General features: G+C 32.3%; 2 protein-coding genes across 2 annotated transcripts in view; both read left to right on the forward strand.

The window, feature by feature from the left end:
• LOC134718190 (ubiquitin-like modifier-activating enzyme ATG7) overlaps positions 1-26,308 on the forward strand; it is a 63,608-nt gene that overhangs the window by 1,318 nt on the left and 35,982 nt on the right. Inside the window, exons 2-8 of the mRNA XM_063580686.1 lie at positions 10,578-10,632; positions 11,661-11,778; positions 12,736-12,813; positions 13,283-13,399; positions 23,368-23,511; positions 23,933-24,021; positions 25,681-25,802. Of these exons, the coding sequence (XP_063436756.1) occupies positions 10,578-10,632; positions 11,661-11,778; positions 12,736-12,813; positions 13,283-13,399; positions 23,368-23,511; positions 23,933-24,021; positions 25,681-25,802 (723 nt within the window). The remainder of the gene's footprint in view (positions 1-10,577; positions 10,633-11,660; positions 11,779-12,735; positions 12,814-13,282; positions 13,400-23,367; positions 23,512-23,932; positions 24,022-25,680; positions 25,803-26,308) is intronic.
• LOC134718215 (uncharacterized) lies at positions 2,187-5,855 on the forward strand. Its single transcript, XM_063580712.1, has 6 exons — positions 2,187-2,369; positions 2,960-3,344; positions 3,572-3,802; positions 4,069-4,357; positions 4,593-4,831; positions 5,151-5,855. The coding sequence occupies exons 2-6, from the start codon at positions 3,283-3,285 to the stop codon at positions 5,719-5,721; spliced, it is 1,392 nt and encodes a 463-aa protein (XP_063436782.1). The 5' UTR covers positions 2,187-2,369; positions 2,960-3,282; the 3' UTR covers positions 5,722-5,855.

Consider the following 26,308-nt stretch of genomic DNA (forward strand, 5'->3'; position numbering starts at 1 on the left):
TGATAGTATGCCCCTAGGTCATAGGAGAAAGATTGAAGCTGCAGTTAAAAATTTGAAAACTGCTACCAGCACAAAACCCTATGATAATTACAAAGAACCATGCAGAGGAGAAAGGAAGTCTATCAAAGATTCAAGGAAAACAGGTCGATAAACTGAAAGATTTAAATGACAAGTTGGGGAAAGCTGTTGCAGCTCAGAAAGAAATTGAAAAATTCATCCCCTTACCTGAGCCTGAAGGGCCTTATAAAACCCAGACCTGTTCAATTTGTCATGTTCGCGGCCATAAGTCAGATGGAAATAAGGACAGATCCCATTGTATGAAGGAATCATTTACCTCATGGGAGTATTGTGGAAGAAGAGACAAACACAAACCAGAGGTCAGCAGAATGAAAAAAGAGATGGAAAAAGAAATCAAAGAATTAAATCGTGACATAACAGAGGTCAAAAATGAAAAAGAGCAAATGGATATATTTGCAGAGAGGTCTCAGTCATCGTTTATGCACCTAATGAAACTTAGGTTGAAAGCCATCAATCCAATGAAGTATTCCCTGTGCACAAACTTATTGATGAGAGATTTAATAACACACAAAGAATTTTACAACTGTAAAATCCCACAACATGACCCAAAAGAGGATAATGTGGAACTTCCTAAAGCACTTGGAATTGTCAGCACACTCAAAAGAAGGTCGTCATATAACATTTTTGATGATAACAGTAATGCCACACATGCATCTGCTAAATCCAGATGTGAAAGTCCTAAGAAAAAAACAACTGATATAGAAATTCCAGTTACCACTTGTACCATAACCCGTCCAGTTTCATCTGATCAAGCAATGTCTGCACAATCTAGTTTGTATCAACCAAATTATATGTCACCATTTATGCCATACGGATATCCTCAAATGGGCTACTACAATCCTTATTATCAATATCAGTATCCCCAACAGCCTCTACAGCCTCAACAACAACCTCCAATGCCAACTTCACCACCACCAACCAATCCACCACTACCTAAAGGATCACCACCTATGTAACTTTTATTTGTTTTATACAAAGTTTGACTTTAATTCAACAGAAGTTTGATGTAAAAATTTTCGTGATAATTCTAAGTGGAGATAACTCTAAGTCATTTTGTGAAAATAGTGCTTAATAGCTGTCAACAAACGAAGACATATTCATTAGTTTGTAAGAATTATATAATGCTAATTTGCACTTTGTGGATATACTTAAATAATTCATAAATACCTGTGGATTTTAGTAACTTGAAACACTTCAGTGATTCTGATGAAAATTTCAGTGGAAAATATTAAGGAAGTTTAAGTGATAAAGTAAAAAGTTTGATATATATCGCAGTAGACTTTGCTAAGTGACATGCATTCAACACTCTAAGTGACAAATAAAAAGTTATTATAAAGTTAATAAATTTGTTTGCTATATTGGTTTTATATTCATATATTTTCTTTGATTTAACTATAAATAAGAGGTAAAAGTAAGCATATGACAATATCCAATGCAACAAAACTAGGGAAAAACCCCACATTACTCTGCTGAATTATTGCTAAACTGCTTCCACTATTAATAATATAAAAAAAGAAGATGTGGTGTGATTGCCAATGAGGCAACCCACCATAAGAGACCAAAATGACACAGAAATTAACCATTATAAGTAACCATACAGTCTTCAACAATGAGTAAAGCCCATATTGCATAGTCTGCTAAAAAAGACCTCGATATGACAATGTAAATTAATTCAAACGATAAAACAACTGGCCTCATTTATATAAAAAAATGAACCAAGAACAAAAATGTAACACATAATAAAACAACAACCACTGAATTACAGGCTCCTTACTTAGGACAGACACATACATAGATAATGTGGTGGGGTTAAACATGTTAGCAGGATCCCCTAACCTGTGATAGTGGTATAACAGTACAACATAAGAACAAACTATTAAAATCAGTTGAAAAGTGGCCTGGTACTTGTACACCCACACCACAAGAAGACACTAAGAACAGATCTGAGAGTACTTGCAGTTAACTGACAGCCAGTTCAAAGGCTCTAACAACTAATAAAAATAATCATGCATCTAAGACTAAATTATCAATCTGTACACAATAAGTTGTTGCTTCGAGCAAATACTTAGAGAAGTGGGAGAATGATGTCAAGTACAGGGGCTGGTTGTCCAAATCAACGTTAGGATTGTCACATGCCTTTTGTAAAGTTTGCAACAGAGACTTCAAAGTTGACCACGGTGGCCTTAACGATGTCTCCAAACATGCTGGTACTGCAATTCACCAGAAGTCCTTCAATGCACAGAACATCACCAAGCCTGTCACACACTTTTTCGTTGGACCACAAGATGAAGGTAAGAAATTAAAAATATATTAAGACCATGAACTTTTTTTATAGAGGCTAAAAAGAAACAAATGAAGTGTTTTTAGTTTTCTCTCCCCTCAATATAAAAAAGAAGATGTGGTATGATTGCCAATGAGACAAATTATGTTTTATTTTTGCATTACAAGTAAATTGTCATTTGGTCTGGATTCAATTGAAATAATTTATTAAATATTTGGTATAATATAATGATTAAGAATTTTGTTTGTGATAATTATTTATACTGTAATACATGTTTAATACTTAGATTTTATTTTTTTTTTAAATTAAAATTAATTATTGAAATTGAGTAAATATTCAATTAATTTAACTGTTATTCATGTAAGTTAAACCTCTTTAGATTTTGAACTATTTCTTAATTAATTGCATGATTATTGATAATTAAATTAAATATGTTATCAAATTGTTTTCTTAGTTTATCTGATTAAGTCATAAAAGTAAAATACTTAACACCTTTATTAATGACTTGATTGATAACTAGTGATGTTTATTAGGTAAATTAAGAGGCTTGTATTCATCAAATGATAGAGATTATATTTTAATTATGTTTTAATTTTTCAGGTACTATCAAAGCTGAGGTGATATGGTCCAACTTCATAGCACAGCACAACATCTCCTTTCTACTAGCAGATTGCTTCACAAAGGTGTGTAAAGCCATGTTTACAGATAGCAAGATAGCCTTAAAGTTTGCATGCAGCCGTACAAAGACTACTCAGATCATCAAGAAGTCGCTTGCACCTACTCTTCATCAAGAGGTTGTCAGAGACCTGCAGACCAAACCATTTTCCATGGCCATTGATGAGAGCAACGACCGTAACTGTGACAAGTCTCTTGCCATTCTAGTTTGCTACTTCACTGACTAAGCAACAACCAAGTTCCTTGCCATGCCAATATGTAACATAGGAAAAGCATCTAACATCTTTGACCATCTTCAGGAAGTATTTGTGTAAGTGTTTTTTTTTTAACAATTGACCTTAATTTTTAACTTCAACATTCATGAATATTATCAAAAAAAAAAATAAAGATGAGAAGATGTGGCATAATTGCCAATGAGACAATTCAGTACCAGAGACCAAAGGACATAGAAATCTAAAATTGTATTTTGTTTATAACAAGTTTATGTTAACTGTCATTGTAGTTTAAAAAAATATAATATCTCTTCTTTTTTTTCAGTGACAACAATATACCCTGGGAGAACTTGGTTTCTTTTGTGTCTGACAACTGTAGTGTCATGACTGGTAGACACAACTCAGTAGTAACCCGCATCAAAGAGAAGTGTCCAGCTGTGTTTGACTTTGGATGTGTGTGTCATCTTGCCAACCTTTGTACTGTTGCTGGTGTGAAGGCCCTTGCTCTGCCAGTAGAAGACCTCCTAGTGGAAGTTTACTTCCACTTCTTTCACAGGTATTATAACATTAAGATAACATTGTTTATAAAAAAAGGGTATATATCAATAAGACAGCAATCCAACAAAAAATGATATCTATAGGACCAACATTTGTTAATTATAAAAAATTATAATTCATATATCTATGAAACAGCAATCCAACAAAAATGATATCTATAGGATCAACATTATACATGTTATATATTTGATATGGAGACTGTCATATTTTTTCCTGAAATGTTTTTAATTTACAATATGATTATAATAAGTATTATTATTTCAGTTCCAACAGAAAAGAAAAGTATAAAGAGTTTTTGGAATTTACAGACACAGAACCTAGCAAGATCATCAAGCACAGCAGCACCAGATGGCTTAGTTTAGAAAAGTGTGTTGGGCGTCTTCTACACCACTGGTCAGCCCTTACTTCCTACTTTAACTCACATGACGAGGTGGAGAAGCCAGGCCGTATAAAGCGTTGTGCCAACTACCTCAGTGACCATGAGATGCACCTGTACTACCACTTCCTAAGCTTCATACTGGAACCACTGAACCACTTTAACACCATGTTTCAAGTAAGTTACTTTTTTTATATAACATTTTAATAGAATATAATTAGGTTCATGTACATAAAACATTTATTAAAAAAAGGAGATGGAGATGTGATATGATTGCCAATTAGACATATTTTTTATCAGAATATTAAAAAAGACTTTTATGATAGATTTATTCTCTTTTTTAAAGTCAGTTATATATATGCATTTTCATGTTGATTGCTTTCAGTATTAATAATCTTGTTAACTTTTTTAGGCTGATGAGTCACGTATTGGTTTCTTGAGCCAGGAGATGACAGTCCTCCTACGTACTTTCCTTGGCAAGTTTGTAAAAGCCAGAGTCATCCAGTCACACCAAGACTTGACAACAGTACCCTATAGTGACACAGCCAACCAACTTCAAGACAACATCCTAGCAGTTGGCCTCTATACCCGTACCTACATGGCAGACCACACAGATGACATTAGCCCATCAGTCCTTGCCAAATTCTTCAAGTAAGTTAATGATATTTGAAACATTGTAAATATAAGAATATGTGGTATGATTGCCAATGAGAAAACATTCAACAAAAACCATATAACACAGAAATTATCTAGATAACAGTTCCATCCTACAACAATGAGAAAATTAATAGCTAATTTTATTTCAAATAAAGTATGATAAAAAAAACAATAAGTGCTTAATTGCCAATGAGACAACTCTCAACAAGAGACCATTCAACACAGTACATCCTTCAACAATGAGAAAATCACTTGTACATTTTATTTAAAATAAATTTGTATAAAAAACTAATTATTATCTTTTTGTTATTAGGTCTGTCAGAAGCTTCTACAATGTAGTTGTGGCCAAGATGTTGGCAAAGTTCCCTTTCAAGGACCCAGTTGTTTGTGGCTTAGCCTTTCTAAACCCATCAACCAGAGGTGACCTCCCTTCATCATCTGTAACAGTTGTAGCTAGAAGGTTCCCATCAGTTGTTCCTGAGCACCTACTTCAACAACTAGAAGAAGAGTTTACAGCCTATCAGGTCACACCATCATCAGAACTGCCAACCTATACACCAGATTCAACCAGAGTAGACCAGTACTGGGGACAGGTGTCCCAGATGACCAACAGAATTACTGGAACACCAAGGTTTCCTCTCCTATCCAAGATTGTATCAGCAGTGTGCACAATTCCAAATTCAAATGCTGATTGTGAACGTACATTTTCCATGCTTAAGAAGATTCACACTGATACCAGATCATCATTAGACAATTCCACATTATGTGCCCTTCTGACTGTAAAGCTGAACACAAACAGTAAGTGCTATTCATTCCAGCCAACAAAGGAACAGCTCAAGACAGCTAAGCAGGCCTGCTCATCTTACAACAAAGACTGTGCTTAAAAAATACATGTGATATTGAACTGTAGTGCTTAATTATAAAATAGTTGCTTTGAACATTTTTAACTGTATGAACTTTATAAACTCTTGAACACTTTTAACTAGTGCTGTATGTGTGCATGAACCTTTAATAATCATTACATTGTAGCTTTTGTGTTTGACTGTTTGACATTATAACTTGATCTATATAATATATTGTTGTTTTTTTGTTATTAAATTATTAAACTATTACTTTTTTTTTATTTCTTGACAATGTATTAGACAAACTTAAAGTCATCTTACTGGTGTTTATCTCAACAAAAAGAATACAACAATCAAACAATTAAAAAAAGATGGTTTTTACAGTATCTTCAACTGTCACCCCCTAAAAAAGAAACATGTCAGCCTTTTCTAAGGAGCGAAATCATCACACGAAAAAATGGCGCAAAAAATTCTACCCTAAAAAATGGTGCCGCGCACAAAAACCCCCATGGCCATTTTCAAAAGTTGGCAGGTATGAATAACTTCATAGAAATGTAAAATCCATTATTACAATGGCAAAACTTCCATAAAGTGTTTGAAGATTCGGAATCACTTATTAATAAATGATTCTTAATTTTACACTGCGTTTACCCCTATTTATTTATTGCAATCCAGCTGAAAGAAATACAGACATGACAGATAGAAAAAAAGATGCAAACATGAAAACCAACTAATTTTTGCAAGCAATTTTGTGGTGTTGTGTCTTATTATTATAAGAGCAAGAAAATTATTAATCTAATCAAAGACATAGCTAAGAAAACAACGTAAAAGGAATAAGTCAAGATGAATAACTATTTGTGAAGATAAGTTGGTTTACAGAATTTGAAAAAATAAACAAAAAACACACATTCATACACCTTGGGCATCTATTACTGTAACATTGATTTCTGTCCTAATAAATACACTATTGACATACTTTCATGAATATAAAAAAAAACTCAGTTTTGAATGAAGAATAAAAAACAACAACCAGGGTATATTGAACAATTACAAGTGTATTTTCATTTATTTGGAAGATTTTTTTTTACTCAGGTAAATTAACCAATGAGTGATAGATTTAGTCTAAACATATTTATTTTTTATTTTTTTAGTGGATTGGGAAACAAGTCTTGCAAGTTATATAAATCCTTTTCCACTTTGCGGGTGCGAGTGCAGCCTTGTAGCGGCATAAGCCTACTCTTTTTCGAAATCTACAAGGGTGTCTTTAACGTGCAAGAGATATGACTCTCTCTTAACAGGGGTCAGCCATTTATCGTTCCCTTCCGACGGACTATCATCGTTTCCTTAAGACCATACTCGCGAATGGTGTCAAGGGAGAGCCGAAAATTGAGTGATAGATTTCTCTTGCAAGAAATTTAAAGGTCCCATCAAATAAACTATACAGAGAACTTTACCTGTTGTATTTGTTCAATAGGACAATAGAACTTACAAAAGTTTAAACGGGCAAGTAACTTGCAGGTAAATCTATGGAAAACTATGAAAGGTTTTGCAATAAATGGAACTTTACATTCAGAGCCAACAGATAAAGCAGACATACTCAATGGCCAATTCCAGAAAGCCTTTTCAGACAAAACCACCATAACTGAAAAAGAATTCAAAGAACAGTGTAACATGCCTGGAAAGTTGGAACAAATCTTAGACATCAATATAACAGAAAATGGTGTGTACAAACTTCTTAATAACCTTAACCCAAATAAGGCAGCCGGGCCAGACAATATAACACCAAGAGTCTTAAAGGAACTTGCAGAACAGATAGCACCAATCCTGACAATAATATTCTGCTGCTCATATCAGACAAGCGAAGTACTTAGTATTTGGAAATCTGCAAACGTCTGCCCAGTGTACAAGAAAGGGAAGAAATACGATCCAATAAATTATAGGCCAGTCTCTCTCACTTGCATTGCATGTAAACTAATGGAGCACATAGTAACTTAGTTACTAGCCACATCATGTCTCATGCAGATACACACAACATCATGTATCCACTTCAACATGGGTTCCAAAGGGGATTATCATGCGAATCACAATTGATTGAATTTATCGATGATGTAACTAGAAACTTAGATCTGGGGAAACAAACAGATTGTCTCATAATGGACTTCTCCAAGGCATTTGATAAGGTTAGTCATAGCCTTCTCATTCACAAACTGAAGCATTATGGGATAACCGGTAAAACAAATCAGTGGATAGACAACTTCCTCAGTGATAGAATACAGTCAGTAGTTGTAGAGGGTGAAACATCTACCTCCATACCTGTAGAGTATGTTGTACCACAAGGATCCGTCCTGGGACCTAGCCTATTTTTGTTTTATATAAACGACATGCCCCAGGGGATCCAATCAACTGTATGACTGTTTGCTGGTGACACTATTGCTTATCTCACAATCTCATCCAATGCAGATGCCGCAAACTTACAAAAGGACCTTGACCAACTGGCTGTATGGGAAACAACATGGCTTATGAAGTTCCATCCAGACAAATGTAATGTACTCACCATCTCCAAGAAGCAAACTCCAACAAATTACACACTTCATGGCCATAACCTCGAACATGTAACATCAGCTAAATACCTGGGATGCACTATTTCATCAGACCTTAAATGGGGGAAACATATAAGCTCCATCTGCTCCAAAGCTAACAACACCATTAGCTTCTTAAAAAGGAATGTTAACATCGCAAACAAGTAAATTAAAGAAAAAGCATATATGTTCCTTGTCAGGCCTACTTTAGAATATGCTAGTGCAGTATGGGACCCATACCAACAAAACGACATCCACAGATTGGACATGGTGCAAAGACAGGCAGCAAGGTATGTTACTAACATATATCACAACACCTAATCTGTTAGTAGTATGCTTGATCCTCTTGAATGGCCCACCTTACAAGAACGAAGGAAACATAGCCGCTTAATAATGATGTATAAGCTTCAAAACAACTTTGTCAAAGTCGATACATCCAGTAAGCTTATATTGAATGAACGCCCTTCCAGAAATAACAACGAAAAGGCACTAAGAATACCATCATGTAAAACAACGGTACGGAAGGAGTCGTTCTATCCAAGAACGATCAGAGAGTGGAACACCTTACCCAACTCTACTGTCTTCGTCCAGAGTCCTGAATCTTTCAAGACTCAACTTCGTCATTAGATTTAAATGACATGTTTTTAATTGCACCTGTATATATATTAAATTGCACCCATTCTTTTTGTTTTATTAAATTTCAAAATTATGTATGCGCTCACTCCTAGATGTGGCAGAATAGTCAATCAGTTGACGGTGGCCGCTTACCGGAAGAAGAAGAGTACACAATTTTTTCACTATTTTTCAAATTACAAGCTTTGAACTATGGGACCGGTCAAAACTGGGTGAAACCATTCAACTGCAAGCATCATCATATTTCACGGAAATTTCAATGCAACTACAGGATTGGAGGATTTTTAAATAACAAGGGAGTAACGACGTCGCATTTTACCTATTGTATATAGGTTTATTGTCAGTACAAAATGTAGCCTTAGCATTTCAGAATATTCATGAAGTAAACGTTTATATGGTTGGGTTTCTGCTTTTTCTATTATGATAGCTGATCTATCACAGCCATTTCTTGTCTGTTGTCTTGGACTGGTAAAAAATTTCGAACTATAAGACCGGGGTGAAACTATTTGACCGCAAGCATCATTATATTTCCCGGAATTTTAAATGCAGCTACGTGATTGGAGGATTTTGAAAATAATGTGGGAGTAACGACGTCATGTTTTACCTATTAATTCTCTTGATTTTTCTCTTCAGCATGTCAGCGCATGACAGATCCGCGAAGTAGTGTTTGTGATACTCATTTTCAAAATAAAGTTAAATTCATCTGAATCGTCTACGAACATTCATTTCTTTTTTATTCAAGCTGTAATCTTTTTAATTATTATCTAGTATAGGGTTGACCCCAGTGTAGCCGTAGCATTTGAACATATCTATGAAGTAAACATGTTTTGGTTTATTCTTTTTAATATTATGATAGTTGATTTATCACAGCCATTTATTGTCTGTTGTCTTTTTTGATATAATAAAACACTTACTGACTGGATATTCGCAGAATAGTAAGTTTATTGTCTCTAAGATACAACTATTGTCCTTGGCTACAACTCAGGACAATAGTTGCTCATGGGAACAATACACTAAGTGACTTACTATTCCACTTATACCCAGTCAATAAGTATACAATGGTCTCAACATGTTAAAATCAATAGCACTGAGAACTTTTAATATTTAAAGAATATGCATAACAAATTATCCCAGTCACCTCAAATCTCAAGAAGCTGGAAATATAAATTTAATGTTTTTTACAATGTCATGTATGTTTTCATCTAAAATAAGTAGCTTGTCGCCGTCATCACTGAGGTAGCATACCCATAGCCAGGGAAGTTCGGACACCCCCCTTGAAAACAAATAAGCACTGTTAAAGTCACCGTTCTGTTTGAATTTGTGACTGTTAAAGTCAAGTTTGTAGGTCAAAATACCCCCCCCTCCCCCCTGGAAATTCCTGGCTACGGGCCTGAGTAGTGAGTTAAAATCCTTCCTCTGGTGAGGAATTTTGACTCAGATCTTAACTGATAAGGATGACCAGTTATCCTATACAAGGTTGATGTTTCCATGTATTCCAACTTTCTAGGCCTCTACTAATAAAAACTGGCTGCCAAACATCGTATAGTCAAGATTGCTGAATGTAATACTATACACTACCAAACAAACAGACATACATGTATATTCAAATGCAGAAGCAATGAAAACTGAACATTATGTTATAAGATGTAAAGATATTAATTGTAAGCTGTGTTCACTATTTTTCAGGTGATCCAGCTGGTTTGCCATGCAGATTAAATGTAGAATATTCAGCATTTGATAAGTAAGCTACCATGTACATTTGAATCTATTGTCATATACAACTGAGCCTTCTCTTACTGTATCACTTATTATCTGTCCTCTATATTTCATGTAATTTCATTGTTAAAATCTAAAGAAATATCTGAATCAAAATGGTTGGAGCTTTTAGGATGAATTGAATTGTTACAATTCTATGCTGTTCAGTAATAAAAAATAAATATGCTGCAATCACAGAATTAGTGTTTACATATATGTCAATTTAAGAGGAACAATAAATGAAGATTCATTTGATATTTGGTATGAAGTTTTATTTTATGCTAGATCTTATGAAATTAAATGTTACATTTTTCATAACACAAAATCTCACTGAGGTGTGTTTTTCATAACATAGCATCTCACTGCTTACAGTTAAACATTTTTTTATAATCATACATGTAGTTTGCATTGAATTTATGATAGTCAGGTTCTAACTAAGACAAGAATATGAGTCTTCACCTCTGGACGCATGAAAATATGTTTGAGTCGAAAGATGCATCAAGATTGAAATATTTTGAATAAACTGAACACAAACATCATTTCATTGCGAAAGTTTAAAAATAATCTGAATTTAATGTCATTTCCTTTATCTATAAACATGATATGTCATGGAGGCTAAAATGATAATTTATAACTAGCAATAAAATGTCTTCTTCTTACTGTAAGACTCACATGGCCAAAAAAGATGAGTCTCTGTACTCAGAGGCGGATTTAGGGGGGGGGCGGGCCCCCCCTTTTTGGGAAAAAATTTGGTTAATTATATAGGGAATCACTGAAGCGTGACTGAAGTGGCCCCCTCTTAGGTCAGTCAGTGGGCCCCCACTTATGAAAATTCCTGGATCCGCCACTGGTACTTGCCTTCAAAAATCCTTAATGAGATCGATCGAACCCTGAGATATAGAGAAGCTGTAAGTGGCACTTTAAGTTCACTTCAAATATAAGTGATTGTCCTTTAATGATGATTTTTAGAGCACCTAGTTTCTCCAAGATGAAACTTTCTCTTATATTCTAAAGGGTACCACAAGTTCCATCAAGATGTTTCAGATCACATGGTGTCCTCCATAATATGAACACAATAGACAAATTCAAAGAATGTGATCACAAAGAATTACTAGAAAATGTTGGAAAAAAGGTTGGTTAAGTTTTTTTCCTGTTTACTTTTAGTTCAGATATATAGTAGTTCACTTTTAAAAATACCATAATATGTTATGGCAATTGCTTTTGTTATTTTTAGCATTGCACTTAATTCCATACTTTTAACTCTAGTCACCTAAATCGTTCTGGTTTTTACACCAAAAAAATAGCAACAAGTTCCATACACTAGAAACTAATGCTCGTCTTAAACAGAAACAGAATATATATGACCAAAGGAACTAATAAAATAATCAATAAAAGAGGATAATATTTTGTTACGTACCATAACAGCATCTAGTACAAAATGTATTATAAAATACGATATAATAGATTTTAATGCTACAAAACAATATTTTTGTGCTGGCTTTTTGCACAGGTGCTTGAGGACAGGATCCTGTATGAGCCCCATATAGTCCCTCCCCCTTATTATCATAAATCTCAGATTTTTTCGATATATATAATTTATTTATACCATATATATACTAATATACCATAATTTACTCTAAATATGCATGTTTACTATCAATGTGAATCTCGACTATAGAGCGGTACAAATAATGATATATATCGAAAAATCTGAGATTTATGATAATAAGGGGGAGGGACTATATGGGGCTCATACAGGATTCTGTCCTCAAGCACCTGTGGCTTTTTGTGGAGGAGATTGTAGGTTCAGTTCAATGTCAGTTCAACTCATAGACTTTAGACTTGTTATTTATTGCTTCTCCAATAAAACTTGTGACCAATATAAGGATTAATACTTGTCCGTTTAGATTTGAATGTATTTGGTTTAGTACAAACTGCAAAGTCATATATCTTTATATCACATTTTTAAAAAATAGTTTAAATTTACATGTAATAATTACTGATGAAAGTTAGGCAATCAATCAATTAATCTTTAGAATATATTTCAAGCATAGTCGTATTTTACAGTTAAGATGAAATTTACTTGTAGGTCTGGGAAGATATTGTGAGCAAGAAAATAGAGAAAGATCCATCACTTTTATCCAGATATCTGTTATTAGCATTTGCAGTAAGTATATTTGAGATTCATAAAGTTAAAAGCTAAAAAGATATATAAGCAAATATGTCGACGATATCTTATAAAATGGAATCTACTCAGCCAATTAGAAAAACAGATTTATCTGATACTAGTAGCTCTGTTCTTGTCTTCTTATTTTCTATTATTAGTGGTGGTTGGTGATACATGTAAGTTGTCTCATTTGTAATCATAAAACATTTCCTTATCGTAATATTATTGGTCATAGAGTACCAAATTGTTCTTGCGAAGTAGCTATTCTCATTAAATAAGGATAAGGATTGAGGATCTTTCAAATCATTTTTTTTAAATTTTGATAGCAAGACAAGCACTGCTATCTGATAAGAGCTACATGTATACTGATTCCTGTTTATTTTAAATCATGTTTTCTTTGCTATTGATGCAGTTTAAATCAGTTAAAATTAAAAATTTGCAGCTTCTTGTAGTTTTGTTTCTTTTTCAGGATCTGAAGAAGTATATTTATTATTATTGGTTTGCATTTCCATGTTTATGTATGCCAGAAGATGTTACTATGGTTACAGATCCTGTGAAACTACCAGACAGGTTGAACAGCCAGCAAGTGAGTTTAGGACTTTTTTTTTTTAATTGTTTAAAAATAATAGTATCACTGTTTGTTGTCTCCCTTTGACTATATAGTATTAGTGTATTGTAATTTTTCAATAATTAAAAACCCATCATGACAATTATTGTAAACTTTGATTTAAACTGAAATCATTCTGCTACTCAGGGCATTTTGATTGACAAATGAAATTTGTTGTTGTTGTTGTGTTAAAAATTGGTACTTTACCTCATGAAGCTGCAAACAAAAGGCATTTGGGCGTGTGCTTAATTGTAAAAAAAATGTATTACAAAATGAGCCATCATGCCTATCTAAGTTTACAATTTGGGCAGGGCAATGAGGAAAAGGCTACCATTACTCCAATGAATGCACATATTCGTCAGAGTTATGGCTCCTAGAAATATTAACTATATGGAAAATTGCATTTATAGGGCTCACATGTGTACAAGTTTTGCTTATATGAAAGGTGTTTATCAGCAATGTCTTCGACAAATTCAAAAATCAGTGCTGATGACCTATTTTTGATAGAGTTATGCTGCTTGGAAACATTAATTAAATGGAAAATTGCATCGTTAGGCCTCTCATAGATACAATTCTTGCTGGATTTTTATGAAACTTGTATGGTAGGTTTATATCAACAATGTCACATGCAATTTTGAAAATCAGCGCTGATCAATGATTGTAAAAAAATTGTTTTATAGAAATTTGCAAGGGCTCTCACATGTATGATGTTTGTTAAATTTTTATCAAATTCATATCAAAGGTCACATCACGTAAGATAATTATAATAAGTTTTAAAAAAATGAAATATTTGTAGTTAATTTTTTTGGACAGATAAAATATGTGCAACGTGGGAATTACATTGGAACTATGCTTTTTCATATGTATTTTATTTTTAATTGAGCACTGACTTCTCTTAAAGATTCAGACCAGTATTTGACATTATCCAGTGTTACCCGGTAAAACCCAGGTTTTCCCAGTATTTCCCACTGGGTTTGGCAATTCTCATAAAACATGTACAAATAAAGTCTCCTGTTAACTGCTTCCATGTAGAACAAGCACTAATATGGATATATATAGACAATAATAGTGCATTGACTTGACATATCAACGATATAAGGATGAGGCTTAGAAACGAAGAAATGCAAGGCTGGGTCGAGCTATTTCCCTGTTTCGGGCTGAATCCTTATATCTTTGATATGTCAAGTCAATGCACTAATATTTTCTTTATACTGCAATCTAAAACAACATTTTCATTTGTTGTTTAATGCGTTAAGGTTATTTATTTGATTTAAAATATTAGGGAAAATCCCCTTTAAAAAGGCCTCATATCATGCTCGCGGAGAAATATACAACACAATGAAATGTACATATTTACTTGTTGGAACTCACACTCGATGGTGAATGAAATCGTTTGAGTATGGACTTAAATATTAACTATAAGCATGAAACATAATGATTTATAGGTTGCAAACAAAAAATATTATTAAATGATATATGTTTTTCCAATAATTGCAAAAGAAACAAGGTTGAGTCGAAACCCGGAATCGTTGTATGCATTGGAAACAAAAACAGGTTGAAGAGGTCGTATGAATAATTAAATATTGTTTCAGAATTTTCTATTTAAATATTCATGAGGAAAACTGATATCGGGTCAGTGACTGTATATGACATAGAAATATACAATCTATGCATTTTGACTGCTCAAATAGAACAAGTGCAGTATAAATACATTTTGGAATTCTCTTTGCTATCCATATTCCAACTATGTTCATTTCTTTGAAAATTTACTGGCAATGATTTGGATCAAAACAACTAATACTCATGGTTCAGGTGTAAATTACAGGATGAAAACAATATATGTACATTGTTGGAAATTCAAAATGTAGTTGTACTTGCTATGGAACAGGAGAAAAGTTTGTCAAGCCTCAATTTTCGTCCTGTTTCTTAAGCTTGTACAAATAAATGTTATAATTTCTGACAATATACATATGATATATTGTTTATTTATTCATGCAACAATTTCAATATTTACAATAAGGGGATATCATGAGCTCTCAGCACAGCTGCATATTTCAATTTGTTCTTTGTATACCACTGTCCTGGGTTAGGGAAGATGAATATTTTTACCCCTGCCACATTTTGAAGTGCCTGTTCCAAGTCAGTAGCCTGTAATTCTTAAGTTGGGGTTAGTTGCTGTGTGTCATATTTTGTCATAACAGATTAGTCAGTTATTTTTCTCCTTTGAAATGTATTACATTTTGTACAATTGGGAACTTTTATAGTTTAGTATATGATAAGGAGTTTGAAAGCCATAAAGTGACCTATAGTTGCTTATATTCAAGACATTTTATCTCAGGTGGATATATAGTTGTCTAATTGTCAATCTTACCACATCTCTGTATTTTTATACTGTCAGCATAAACACTGAAGAATTAAAAGCACAAACCGATGAGCACAAGTTTTATTAAGAATATACAGAATCAGTAGATACATTACTTCTTATTTTTTGAAACACAAATTATTTACTTATGATATTACAAATAATCTAATGCAATGATGTTCCTAAATCATTTTTAGGATGTGTATTTTAGCATCTGATTTTCCTTTAATTGTATTACATCCAACCCACAGTTGCATATTGCTGTCAATATCAAGAGAAATTGGACATATAACCCCTTGCTCTGTCATTGTCCTGTAGGATAGAAGCTCTCCTGACATTGATAAGACGTGTAATGCATCACAGTTAGGATCAGTCACTATTATATTTCCAGTAGTTGTTGTCATTAAACCCATTGCACGAAACACTTTGTCAGTTTTAATGATCTTGGTATTCCCCTGATATATCCACTTTAGATCCCCTCCCTGACCCAATACCATCACCCTTGAACTACTTCCAGATATATGATCAATAACCACCATGTCATTGTTAACATTTGTTGTGATTCTTCCAGGTATAGTGAATAACCTCTTTCCATGTTTGTCATATTCGATACAGTTTTTTTTAGTTCCATCCATTTGAAGAAGTAAAATCTTGCTGTTGAATTTAGTTCCATCAAAAGAGTCACTACTATCTCTTACGCCTACTATGATATCATTGTTTCTGGTAATATAAATTCCACGTGTTAGTAATGGTGCCAAGGAGAACAACGGTTTAATTACACCTGATTCTGTCAGAATTTTGACCTCACCTGTTTTAAATGATGAAAGCAAAATTTGATTGTTTGATACTCTGGACATATCAAAAACCATAGTACCAGTTAAACTAATTTTATTGTTACTAATTTGCTTGTCAAGACAAATTTTTAACAATATTTGATTTGCAGTGTTGCGAACCCATGCTTCATGATGGTTTAATATGCACAACTGATCAAAAGAACCCAAGTCTGTTGTATAAGACTTCATCACTTTAAAGTCATGTTTTAATTGTTCTGCAGGTGCATTGATAGACTTGAGAACTCCAAATATATTATCAATTACTGATGTTTCAAATTTTCCAGAAAGAAAATCTATGAGTTTGTTGGGTAATGGTTTGTCTGAGTCATCTGGTAAACTGCCATCTATCTCTAATTCAGTAGAAACAATAGCTTCTCCCTGCTTGGATTCAATCACTGTTTCCAGTTCATGACATTTTGATTGCAGTCTATTTTCCAATGTTTTGAGTTGTTTATCATTTGTTATCACTAATTCATTCAATGTGAGCTTTTCATTGGTTACTTGACTCCTTAGTCCATCAGCATATTTATGTAATTCCCCTTGAATTTCCTTTTCCCTTTCATCTATTTTTTTCATTACTTCATCATAATGTAAGTTTCGTGCCAATTTCATCTGCTGAAGATTTTCTTTTTCTCTTTTACAATCTGCCAGTTGTTCAGATATATTTTCACGAAAGGTGGTAATGTTTTTCAACTTTTCTTCACAAACCTTGTCCATAGATTCAAGTTCATGTTTTCTATGGGTACTGGAAATACATTCTGGGCACACTAGTATATCACAAGTTTGACAAAACATACAATAAAGTTTTCTTGTGTGTATTTTACATGGTACATTGTCTGTTGCCACTGCAAGAAAATCATCCTTTCGAGCTTGAACTGATTTAATGTCTATAACTTCATGTTGAGCACAGGTTGGTGTGTTCAAATGTATTCTTTTACACTGGTCACACATATACTTGTTACATTGAATACATGAACATTTAACGTTAGTGTTTGTCTCACAAAGTTCACAAGGTTTAGGCATCTGTGCACGTATGATTGATTTAGAAAAAGCCATAATTAAAATGTGAATCCAAAAATCATGCAAGTCAATAAAGTCCCAGTACAAAATATCATTTGATTACAAGTATTTGTTAAGAGTGGGTTCATCCCACATAAACACTGTACCATAGATTATTTAATTCTAGTAAAGGGAAATGGTTAATTTAAGTTGATTTGAGAAATTACCATACTATGCTTCTTGTCTCCAATAAAATGAAATAAGTAAAAGCAAAATTATTGTTAGTAAAACAAAATAAATTTTATTTGTATTGTTTGCATTTTCAAGTTTTATATGTATATTTTAAGAAATCTTTCACCTATTTTTGAAAAAAATGGAATGATCCATATAAATAGACTAGTGTAGACTTGTGTTTTACAATGGATATTTAAACTTTGATATCCCCAATATCATTTTAAGTAAAGTAAATGTTAAATACAAGTTGTAAAGGTATACATACCAATGATACCATATAATCAGATCAATAATAACTGATAATGCAAAGAACACATCTTGATAAACTTTAAAAGAATTTTATTTGGAGTAAGGAAGTATGACAGTTTACAAATACATTTTGTGTGGTTAATCTGTTCTCTATTTATGAACTTTCAAGTGATTTTAGGTGATTTTTTAAATTTTTACTGTGACTTGATAATAAGTTTATATCTAATATCATCAAATTTTAACACCTATTCAATTTAAAATTTAATATGAAATCTGAAAGAATGCTAAGTGCTCTTTGATAACTTGTTCAAAGTACCTCAACCTCACTTCCTGTTTCATAGGAAAAAGGGTTGGAAAAAAAATAAACCCTTGAACTTGACAGTTGTTGCATTTCACTGCTGCAAAAGATATCAGTCGTAATAGTAGATTTAGGTGTTTCAAAGCACTATTCTTTTTTTATTTGTTTATTCTTTAAAGTAACTTGAAAAATTGAGGTTACACGGTGGGGGGGGCTACTTCAATACTCAATTGATTGGGGTGCTGCTGGGTTCTGTTACCCCACCCTTTTCATATAATATAGATTTGAAATATGTATACCTTTTCATATATTTGGTAGGTAAAAATGTAACCTTTTCCCATATTGTTTGGGTTTCCTGTGGTGTCTAATGATCAGTAATGTAAGAATGGAATACCAAAGTGCCAAAAGAGAAAAATTGGTTGATAAAAACATCTGGGAACACCAAGAAAGATGACGAACGAAGAAGTTATGGGAACTTTATTGCCCTACTCGTATATTTCTGTTTCTCTGACCTATTCACATATTTTCAAGCTTGAAAAGGTGACCTATTCCAGCAGCATGTCCTGTCAACCTGTAAATAGGAAATGTCCCCCCCCCCCCCTTTCTGTTGAATTTGAAAACCAATCAACTTAAAACTTAGTACACATGTTCCCTATGATATTATATTTCTAATTTTAATGCCAAACTGCAACCTATCTCTAATTCAGTAGAAACAATAATGTCTCCCTGCTTTGATTCAATCACTGTTTTCAGTTCATGACATTTTGATTGCAGTCTATTTTCCAATGTTTTGAGTTATTTATCTTTTTCTAACACTAATTCATTCAATGTTTGCTTCTCATTGGTCACTTGACTTCTTAGTCCGTCTGCAATTTATGTAATTCACCTTGAATTTCCTTTTCTGTCTTATCTATTTTTTTTCATTACTTCTTCATAATGAAAGTTTCGTTTTATTTTCACCTGCTGAAGATTTTGTTTTTCACTTTTGCAATTTGCCATTTGTTCCGATATTTTGGCATGAAAGGTGGTAATGTTTTTCAACTTTTCTTCACAAACCTTGTCCATAGATTCAAGTTCATGTTTTCTATGTGTACTGGAAATACATTCTGGACAAACTAATTTATCACAAGTTTGACAAAACATACAATAAACTTTTCTTGCATGTATTTTACATGGTATATTGTCTGTTGCCACTGCAAGAAAATCCTCCTTTCGAGCTTGAACCAATTTAATGTCGATAACTTCATGTTGAGCGCAGGTTGGTGTGTTCAAATGTATTCTTTTACACTGGTCACACATATACTTATTACATTGAATACATGACCATTTAACGTTAGTGTTGTCTCACAAAGTTCACAAGGTTTAGGCATCTGTGCACGTATAATTGATTTAGAAAAAGCCATAATTAAAATGTGAATCCAAAATTCATTCAAGTTGATAAACTCCCTGAACAAAATGTTATTTGATTTCAAGTATGTGATAAGAGTGAGTTCATCCCAAATAAACACTGTAGATTGTTTAATTCTGGTAAAGGGAAATGGTTAATTTAAACTTGATTTGTGAAATTACCATACTTTGCATCTTTTCTCTAATAAAATAGAATAAGTATGAAAAAAAATACATAAACAATTTATTAGTATAATATTTATAAATCATATTTTAATTGTTTGCATTTTCATGTTTTCATATGGATGTTCATAGATATATTTACCTATAAACTAAAGTGATCCATGTTAAATTTCTATTGGTAGTGAAGACTGAAGACTTATATTCTGAATACAACGGATATCACCTATTTCCTTTTTCAAGGAAAATTAGTGGTAAAAATATAATATCATTCTATCTGTATCAAATCAAGAATAATGACAGTACAAAGATTATAGACACATCTAAATATAGATCTACATTAAAAGTATTTTATTTTGAAAAAGGAAGTAATAATTGATAGTCAGCTTTAATATAAGTCAAGTCTGTGTTTTTTCTTAAATCATCTTCTGAACTTTTAAGTGGTTTTAGGTAATTTTTAAAACTTTTTACTGTGACCAAGGATTAACCATACAAATCCTTGTTGTGACTTGATTTTAAGTGTATTTAAGATGTCATAAAATCATAATATCAATTGAAATTACTGTGACTTGAGAGTTTCTCTCCACTTATTGCAGTTCATTTAAAATTCTGACCCACTTGCAATTTGTTTTATCAAATTAAACTGTTTAACTGGTAAGATATTGTAACCAAAAACCATTTTTGTTTACAGTCTATTCCAAATAAAATAGTTTTACTAACATTTAAATTAAACCACTTACACCTACAGACAGAGGTATAGTGTTTCAAATTCTGCTATATATTTCAGGTAAAAGAATATTGTCAAAAATTATTTTGGCCCCTTTGTTTATGTTTTTATGACCCCAAAGTAGCAGAGGGGGCATTAAGTTTTACCATTGTCCGTCTGTACGTCTTAGTTGGTTTCTATCCTCTAACTTAAGTTTGCCTCCACCATGCAAATGTTATGAAACTTATACACAATGCTTATAACCACAAAACACAGATCGAGTTTAAATTTTAGTGGTGTCATTTAAAGCTCACCTTCCCCGAAGGGCCAAGTGAGCTTCTCTCATCTCTTTGTGTTGGTTGTGGTTGTCATCCATTGTCCTTAACTTTTTCAAAAATCTTCTTTTCTGAAACTGCTGGGCCAAATTATGTAATTAGTTTTTAAAATGTTTCCGATGATCCCTCCCGCCATCCAAGACGTCAGAATAGCTAAAAATTAAACATAAGGGTAAAATGCAGTTTTTACAGGCTTATGCTTATACTTCTGAAACTAAAGCATATAATTATTGAGAAAATCTGAAATGGAATTGATTGGTTTTCAGGTTGATATCTATATCTGCCCTGAAATTTTCAGACATATCAGACAACCCGCTGTTGGGTTGCTGCGTCTGAATTTGTAATTTTATGAAAATTTTGCAGTTTCTGGGTTATTAGAGTTATGCCCCTTTACAAATTTAAATATTTTTGAATATTTCATTTCAGTTTTCAAACTTTAGTTTGCCATAACAAAATGTACTGAAACTTAAACACAATTGCTGAATTCTTTGTTTCTGATATGGTACTGAGTTTTGCCTTAACCAAATGATATGAAATTATTAGTTTTGTGGAACTAAGCATCTTGTGTATCACAAAATTCAAATTAGGAACATATTTGGGTATAGTCACTTTTACTGTTTTTGATTTATGTTCCTTTATTAGATTTTATGTAAGCTGGGACATGGACACATTCCCTATTTTTACTGTATAACTTATTACTGGAAATTTGTAGAGTTATTTATGGTTATTTTACTATTTTTAGACATGACATGTTTAATATTAAAATTAAATGTCAATGTTCCCTGAACATGTTATTTTTACCAATATCTTTACATGCAGTTCAGAGGCGGATTTAGTGGGAGGGCCCAGGGGGCCCGGGCCCCCCCTTTTTGGGAAAAATTTTGGTTGCTTATATAGGGAATCACTGAAGCGTGACTGGAGCGGGCCCCCTCTTAGGTCAGTCAGTGGGCCCCCACTTATGAAAATACCTGGATCCGCCACTGCAGTTCCTTGTTCATGTCTCTCAGCAATGATTTCTTTGAAATTATGAATGATAACAATTGTCTTAATAATTGCAAGAAACTTAACAGCTGCTTCTGTGTTTAATGAACACAATTTAATTCTAATTTGACCAGAAATAACTTTAGAACACTTTTTTTTTTAGATTTGTTTTTACATGAATGTGGGCTGTTGAACTTCAGAAATTGAAGATATTTATTTTTGATTGATTTTTTTTTTCTTAATTTCAAGCCAAAAGCAACCCAAATCATTTAGACCTATGGAAGATTCAAGATTCAAAGTTTTATTTAGAGTCAATATTCAATAAACTACATAACACAAGCTCTAGTGAGCTTTTCAAATCGACTTAAAAACAAAATACAATACACACACACAATACAATACACACATACAAAAGAGTCATGAAAACAACACAATTCTAAACATATAATGCATAGTAAGATACCATAATGACATATATAAGTTAAAAGCATACAGTACACTTAAAATATAGCACAAGTTAATAATAAGATTGCACAAATTAGATAGTAACACAGACAATAAAAATAAAACAGGTTTAAACACTAAATGCATGCACTGCACTGGCATGAGCTGTTACTTGGGTCCCATGTCTGTACCAATTTTTTGAATTGGTCAAAAGATGTTTCCACTCGACAATGGTTTGGTAGCTCATTCCAGATTTGTGCAGCATTATAGCGAAACGATCTTAAGCCATACTTAGTAGTTCGAACTCTTGGGAGTACTGCTGTTTCCTGTGATCTTAAATCATACTTATTAATTTTTATATCAATTAAATCATGAAGGTAGCTCAGACTTTTTTGGTGAATTATTTTAAATGTTTCTATTGCAATTGTTTTATTCTTCTTATTTTTAAAGATGGTAATTTAGATTTTTCTTGTAATTTTTCGTAAGGAATATCATAATCTTCATAAATGAATCTTAGAGCTCTTTCTTGATTTTTTTTCCATTTTAAAAGATTTTTTTTCACTACAGTAGTGCCAAATTACTGGACAATAGTTAAAGTTAGAAAGTATGAATGAGTAGTATGCTGTTAACCTACCTAGCCTGTTTAAATATTTACCCATACGTTTTAGAATATTTAATTGTCTTGATGCCTTTTTACATATTTCAGAAATATGATTGTTAAAATTTAAGTCCGAATCTATAGTTATTCCAAGAAGTTTAACATTTTCCTCACAAGAAATTTTGTTTCCATTTAAATTAAATATTAAATTATGTTTATTATGTCAGGATTAGCCTTCATTAAATTTGAAGAAAAGAAAGAGAAAAGGTATGCTCAATAAATCTTATTTGTACATTGTATTTTCTAGTATTACGAAGAGAACTTTATATTTTCTCATTTTAGATATCAGAGCTGATAGCAGAATATGATAAATTTCAAAGTACATCAACAGAATTTGTTGGATATTTTATTATAGTACAGACTAAAGACAGTGTTGTTGTGGATCATCTTAAAAATGTAGAATCGTATTCCAAAGATACATGTAAGGTCAGTAGAAAAACTGTGGACAAATAAAAGATACATATATGTGAGCATGTGAAAGTTTTGTTTAATAATGTATATAAAATATTATTTCATCTCTATCTCTTCTCACAGGTTTCTCAAATGTCCAAAAAGTTCATTTATCAAAGCTCTCAAAAAAGTTTGAGCAGTTCTTTTTTTTTTTATAATTTGAAACTTACTATACAAGACTTTCATAAAATGTATCTGGCCCAAGCAACAAAGCACTGCTTTATTAAGCATTACAACTTCTCCCTATTGCATGTATCAGTTGAAAAAGAGAAGTCACTTCTACCCTTGATTCTGAAGATGTATGAGCCATCTTCATGTAATTAAGCCAGAGTATTACAGACAATTATTTAGATCTTTTTGTTTCCTGGTTTTTATATCTTGTAACGTTTTTTTATAGATATTTTTTGGTTTTGCTGACCCATGTACATTAGATAGTAATCCAGGATGGCCTCTTAGAAATTATCTGTTGTATATAAGTTACCACTGGTAAGTTGATACAGATTAGGTATAAAGCAAACTCAAATTAGATACTATAGTATAATACTAATATGAAAAACTACTTGTAGTGCAAATGCATTAATACACAAAATTGGCTTTTCTGCTTAATAATCAATTAATTTAATACAGTAAAAACCATATTTCATGCACACAAAATTTGCTTTTCCGTTTCTTACTCAATTTTTGACAGACAAACCCACAGTTTGTGTAGGCCCAGTTTCCGATACAATACCATTATCTCTATTCTAATGCAAAATTAACAAATCAGTCTATTTATTTTATAATTTCTGTGTAAAATTACATAAAACGTCTCGTGTGAATAGGGCTTTCATGATTGCCAAAATTTTCGTATTTGTCTAGTTAGAATCAGAATAATTCATGTCAGATCTAGATTTCTTTTCATTTAACCATGGTTTGGTAATTTATGATCATACTTTACCACTAGCTATTGCTCCGGATAAAATCATCAAATATAAATGACCTCCTCATAATAAAATAAAAGCAATTGTATGGCTGCTATGAATTTATTCCAATATTGAAATGAAATTGTCTTATGTAAAACATTTCTGAGGTATGCATGAACTCTTATCACCTCATAATTATGTTGTCTCAATAATTAATTTCATAACTGTTTACTATATACCAATGAATATTTGTAGAATGTGTATTCCCTAAACCTATGGGGCATAAACTGATACATATTTGTTAATTTTTGTTAACCATTCTTAAGTATGCATTTTCAGATTTCCTTAAGCTACAATCTTTGGAAATTCCACACCTCATTTACATTGTGTTTTTTATGCCGACTGAGGGGAAATTAAGTGTTACCCTTGACCCTCCATATGTCCGTCCCAATTTCTTTTGCTGCAATCTCAAAAGATTTGCTGAAACCAAAACTTGCATACAGAGTTCTAATTTGGGCAGTGAGTCATTTAATGTTCTAGAGTTATGACCCTTTTTTATGTCATTACTCTTACTTAAGTTTTCCTTGTCTTCATTTATTGAAACTCATTCACAGTGCTAAGGTTCAAAACTTGCAGACCGAGATTCAGCACTCTAACATAAGTTTGTCTCATCCAAATTTTATGAAACGTGTACACAGAGTTAGAATTTGCACAGTTAGTCATTTAAAATTCTGGAGATCTATGCTTCTATTAATATGGATAATTGCAAAGTTTGAGAGGGAGCATTCATGTCCTTGTACATACTTTTTTTATTTTGTGAAATAATGTATAGTACATGCTTAACATTTGAATTTGATATTTAACAGGCTATTATTTGAACTTGGAATTATTTTTAACTATGGAATTTGCTTGATTTCTTGTTATTGAATTTTTTAATAAATTCCATGTTTATTATGTACTGAAATGTTTTGTGCTGCGCACAACACTTTCTATTACAAAGAAAATAGTATATTTTCAATAGAATGTACTGTGCCGCGCACAACACTATCTAACCAAAATACATTGTATGGAAAATGTTATTAACCGCTCAAAAGATTATAATATCAAATAAACATGGAATTTATTAAAAATTTTAAACACAAGAAATTATGCAAATTCCATAATTAAAAATAATTCCAAGTTCAAATAATACCCTGTTATTTCCTGACTTCTCAGCACTTCGTTATTTAATCTGGTGTTTCAGGGGAGATAAGTTTAAAAATGCTGAGATTTTATGTTTCCGTGATAGAAGTAAAGATGGAGTCAGAGACGTATCACACAGTATTATTCTAACTCTAAATATATCCTCAACAATGACGCTTACAGGTATGTACCAAAGTATTATAGACAAATCTCACTTTTGTTAAAAAAAAGTTCAACAAAAGGGAGATATACAGAAGCTACAAGACTTTTAGTTTAGAATATGATAGATAGCTTGGTAGAAAATATAATTTCTCTTCACATTTTGTTTATGTTTAAGTTTTAAAATGGTTTTTAAAGTGAACTCATTTACAAAATTTATATATAGCAATATTGGTGATAAAGTAGCTTGTTTTAGCAATAACATAAAACAACTTTACATAAAAATTTTATAACTTTCTGTTGTTGGGCTGCTGACTTTTGACCTTTTTCCTATGTAAAGGTTTCAATTGACACAATTTGAGCAAGAGTACTGTGACAAATCTGGACTGATAATTGTTATTATTGTATAGCAATATAATATTCCCCACAGAAAGTAACAGAAAGTTAGCTTGCAATAAATCTTCAAAATTCATGACGTCATTAACGACAAAATTGTAGTTTTAAACAATTTTTACCTTCAAATATTATAT

This window comes from Mytilus trossulus, chromosome 1 (assembly GCF_036588685.1).
Source record: "Mytilus trossulus isolate FHL-02 chromosome 1, PNRI_Mtr1.1.1.hap1, whole genome shotgun sequence".
Taxonomy (NCBI): Eukaryota; Metazoa; Mollusca; class Bivalvia; order Mytilida; family Mytilidae; genus Mytilus; species Mytilus trossulus.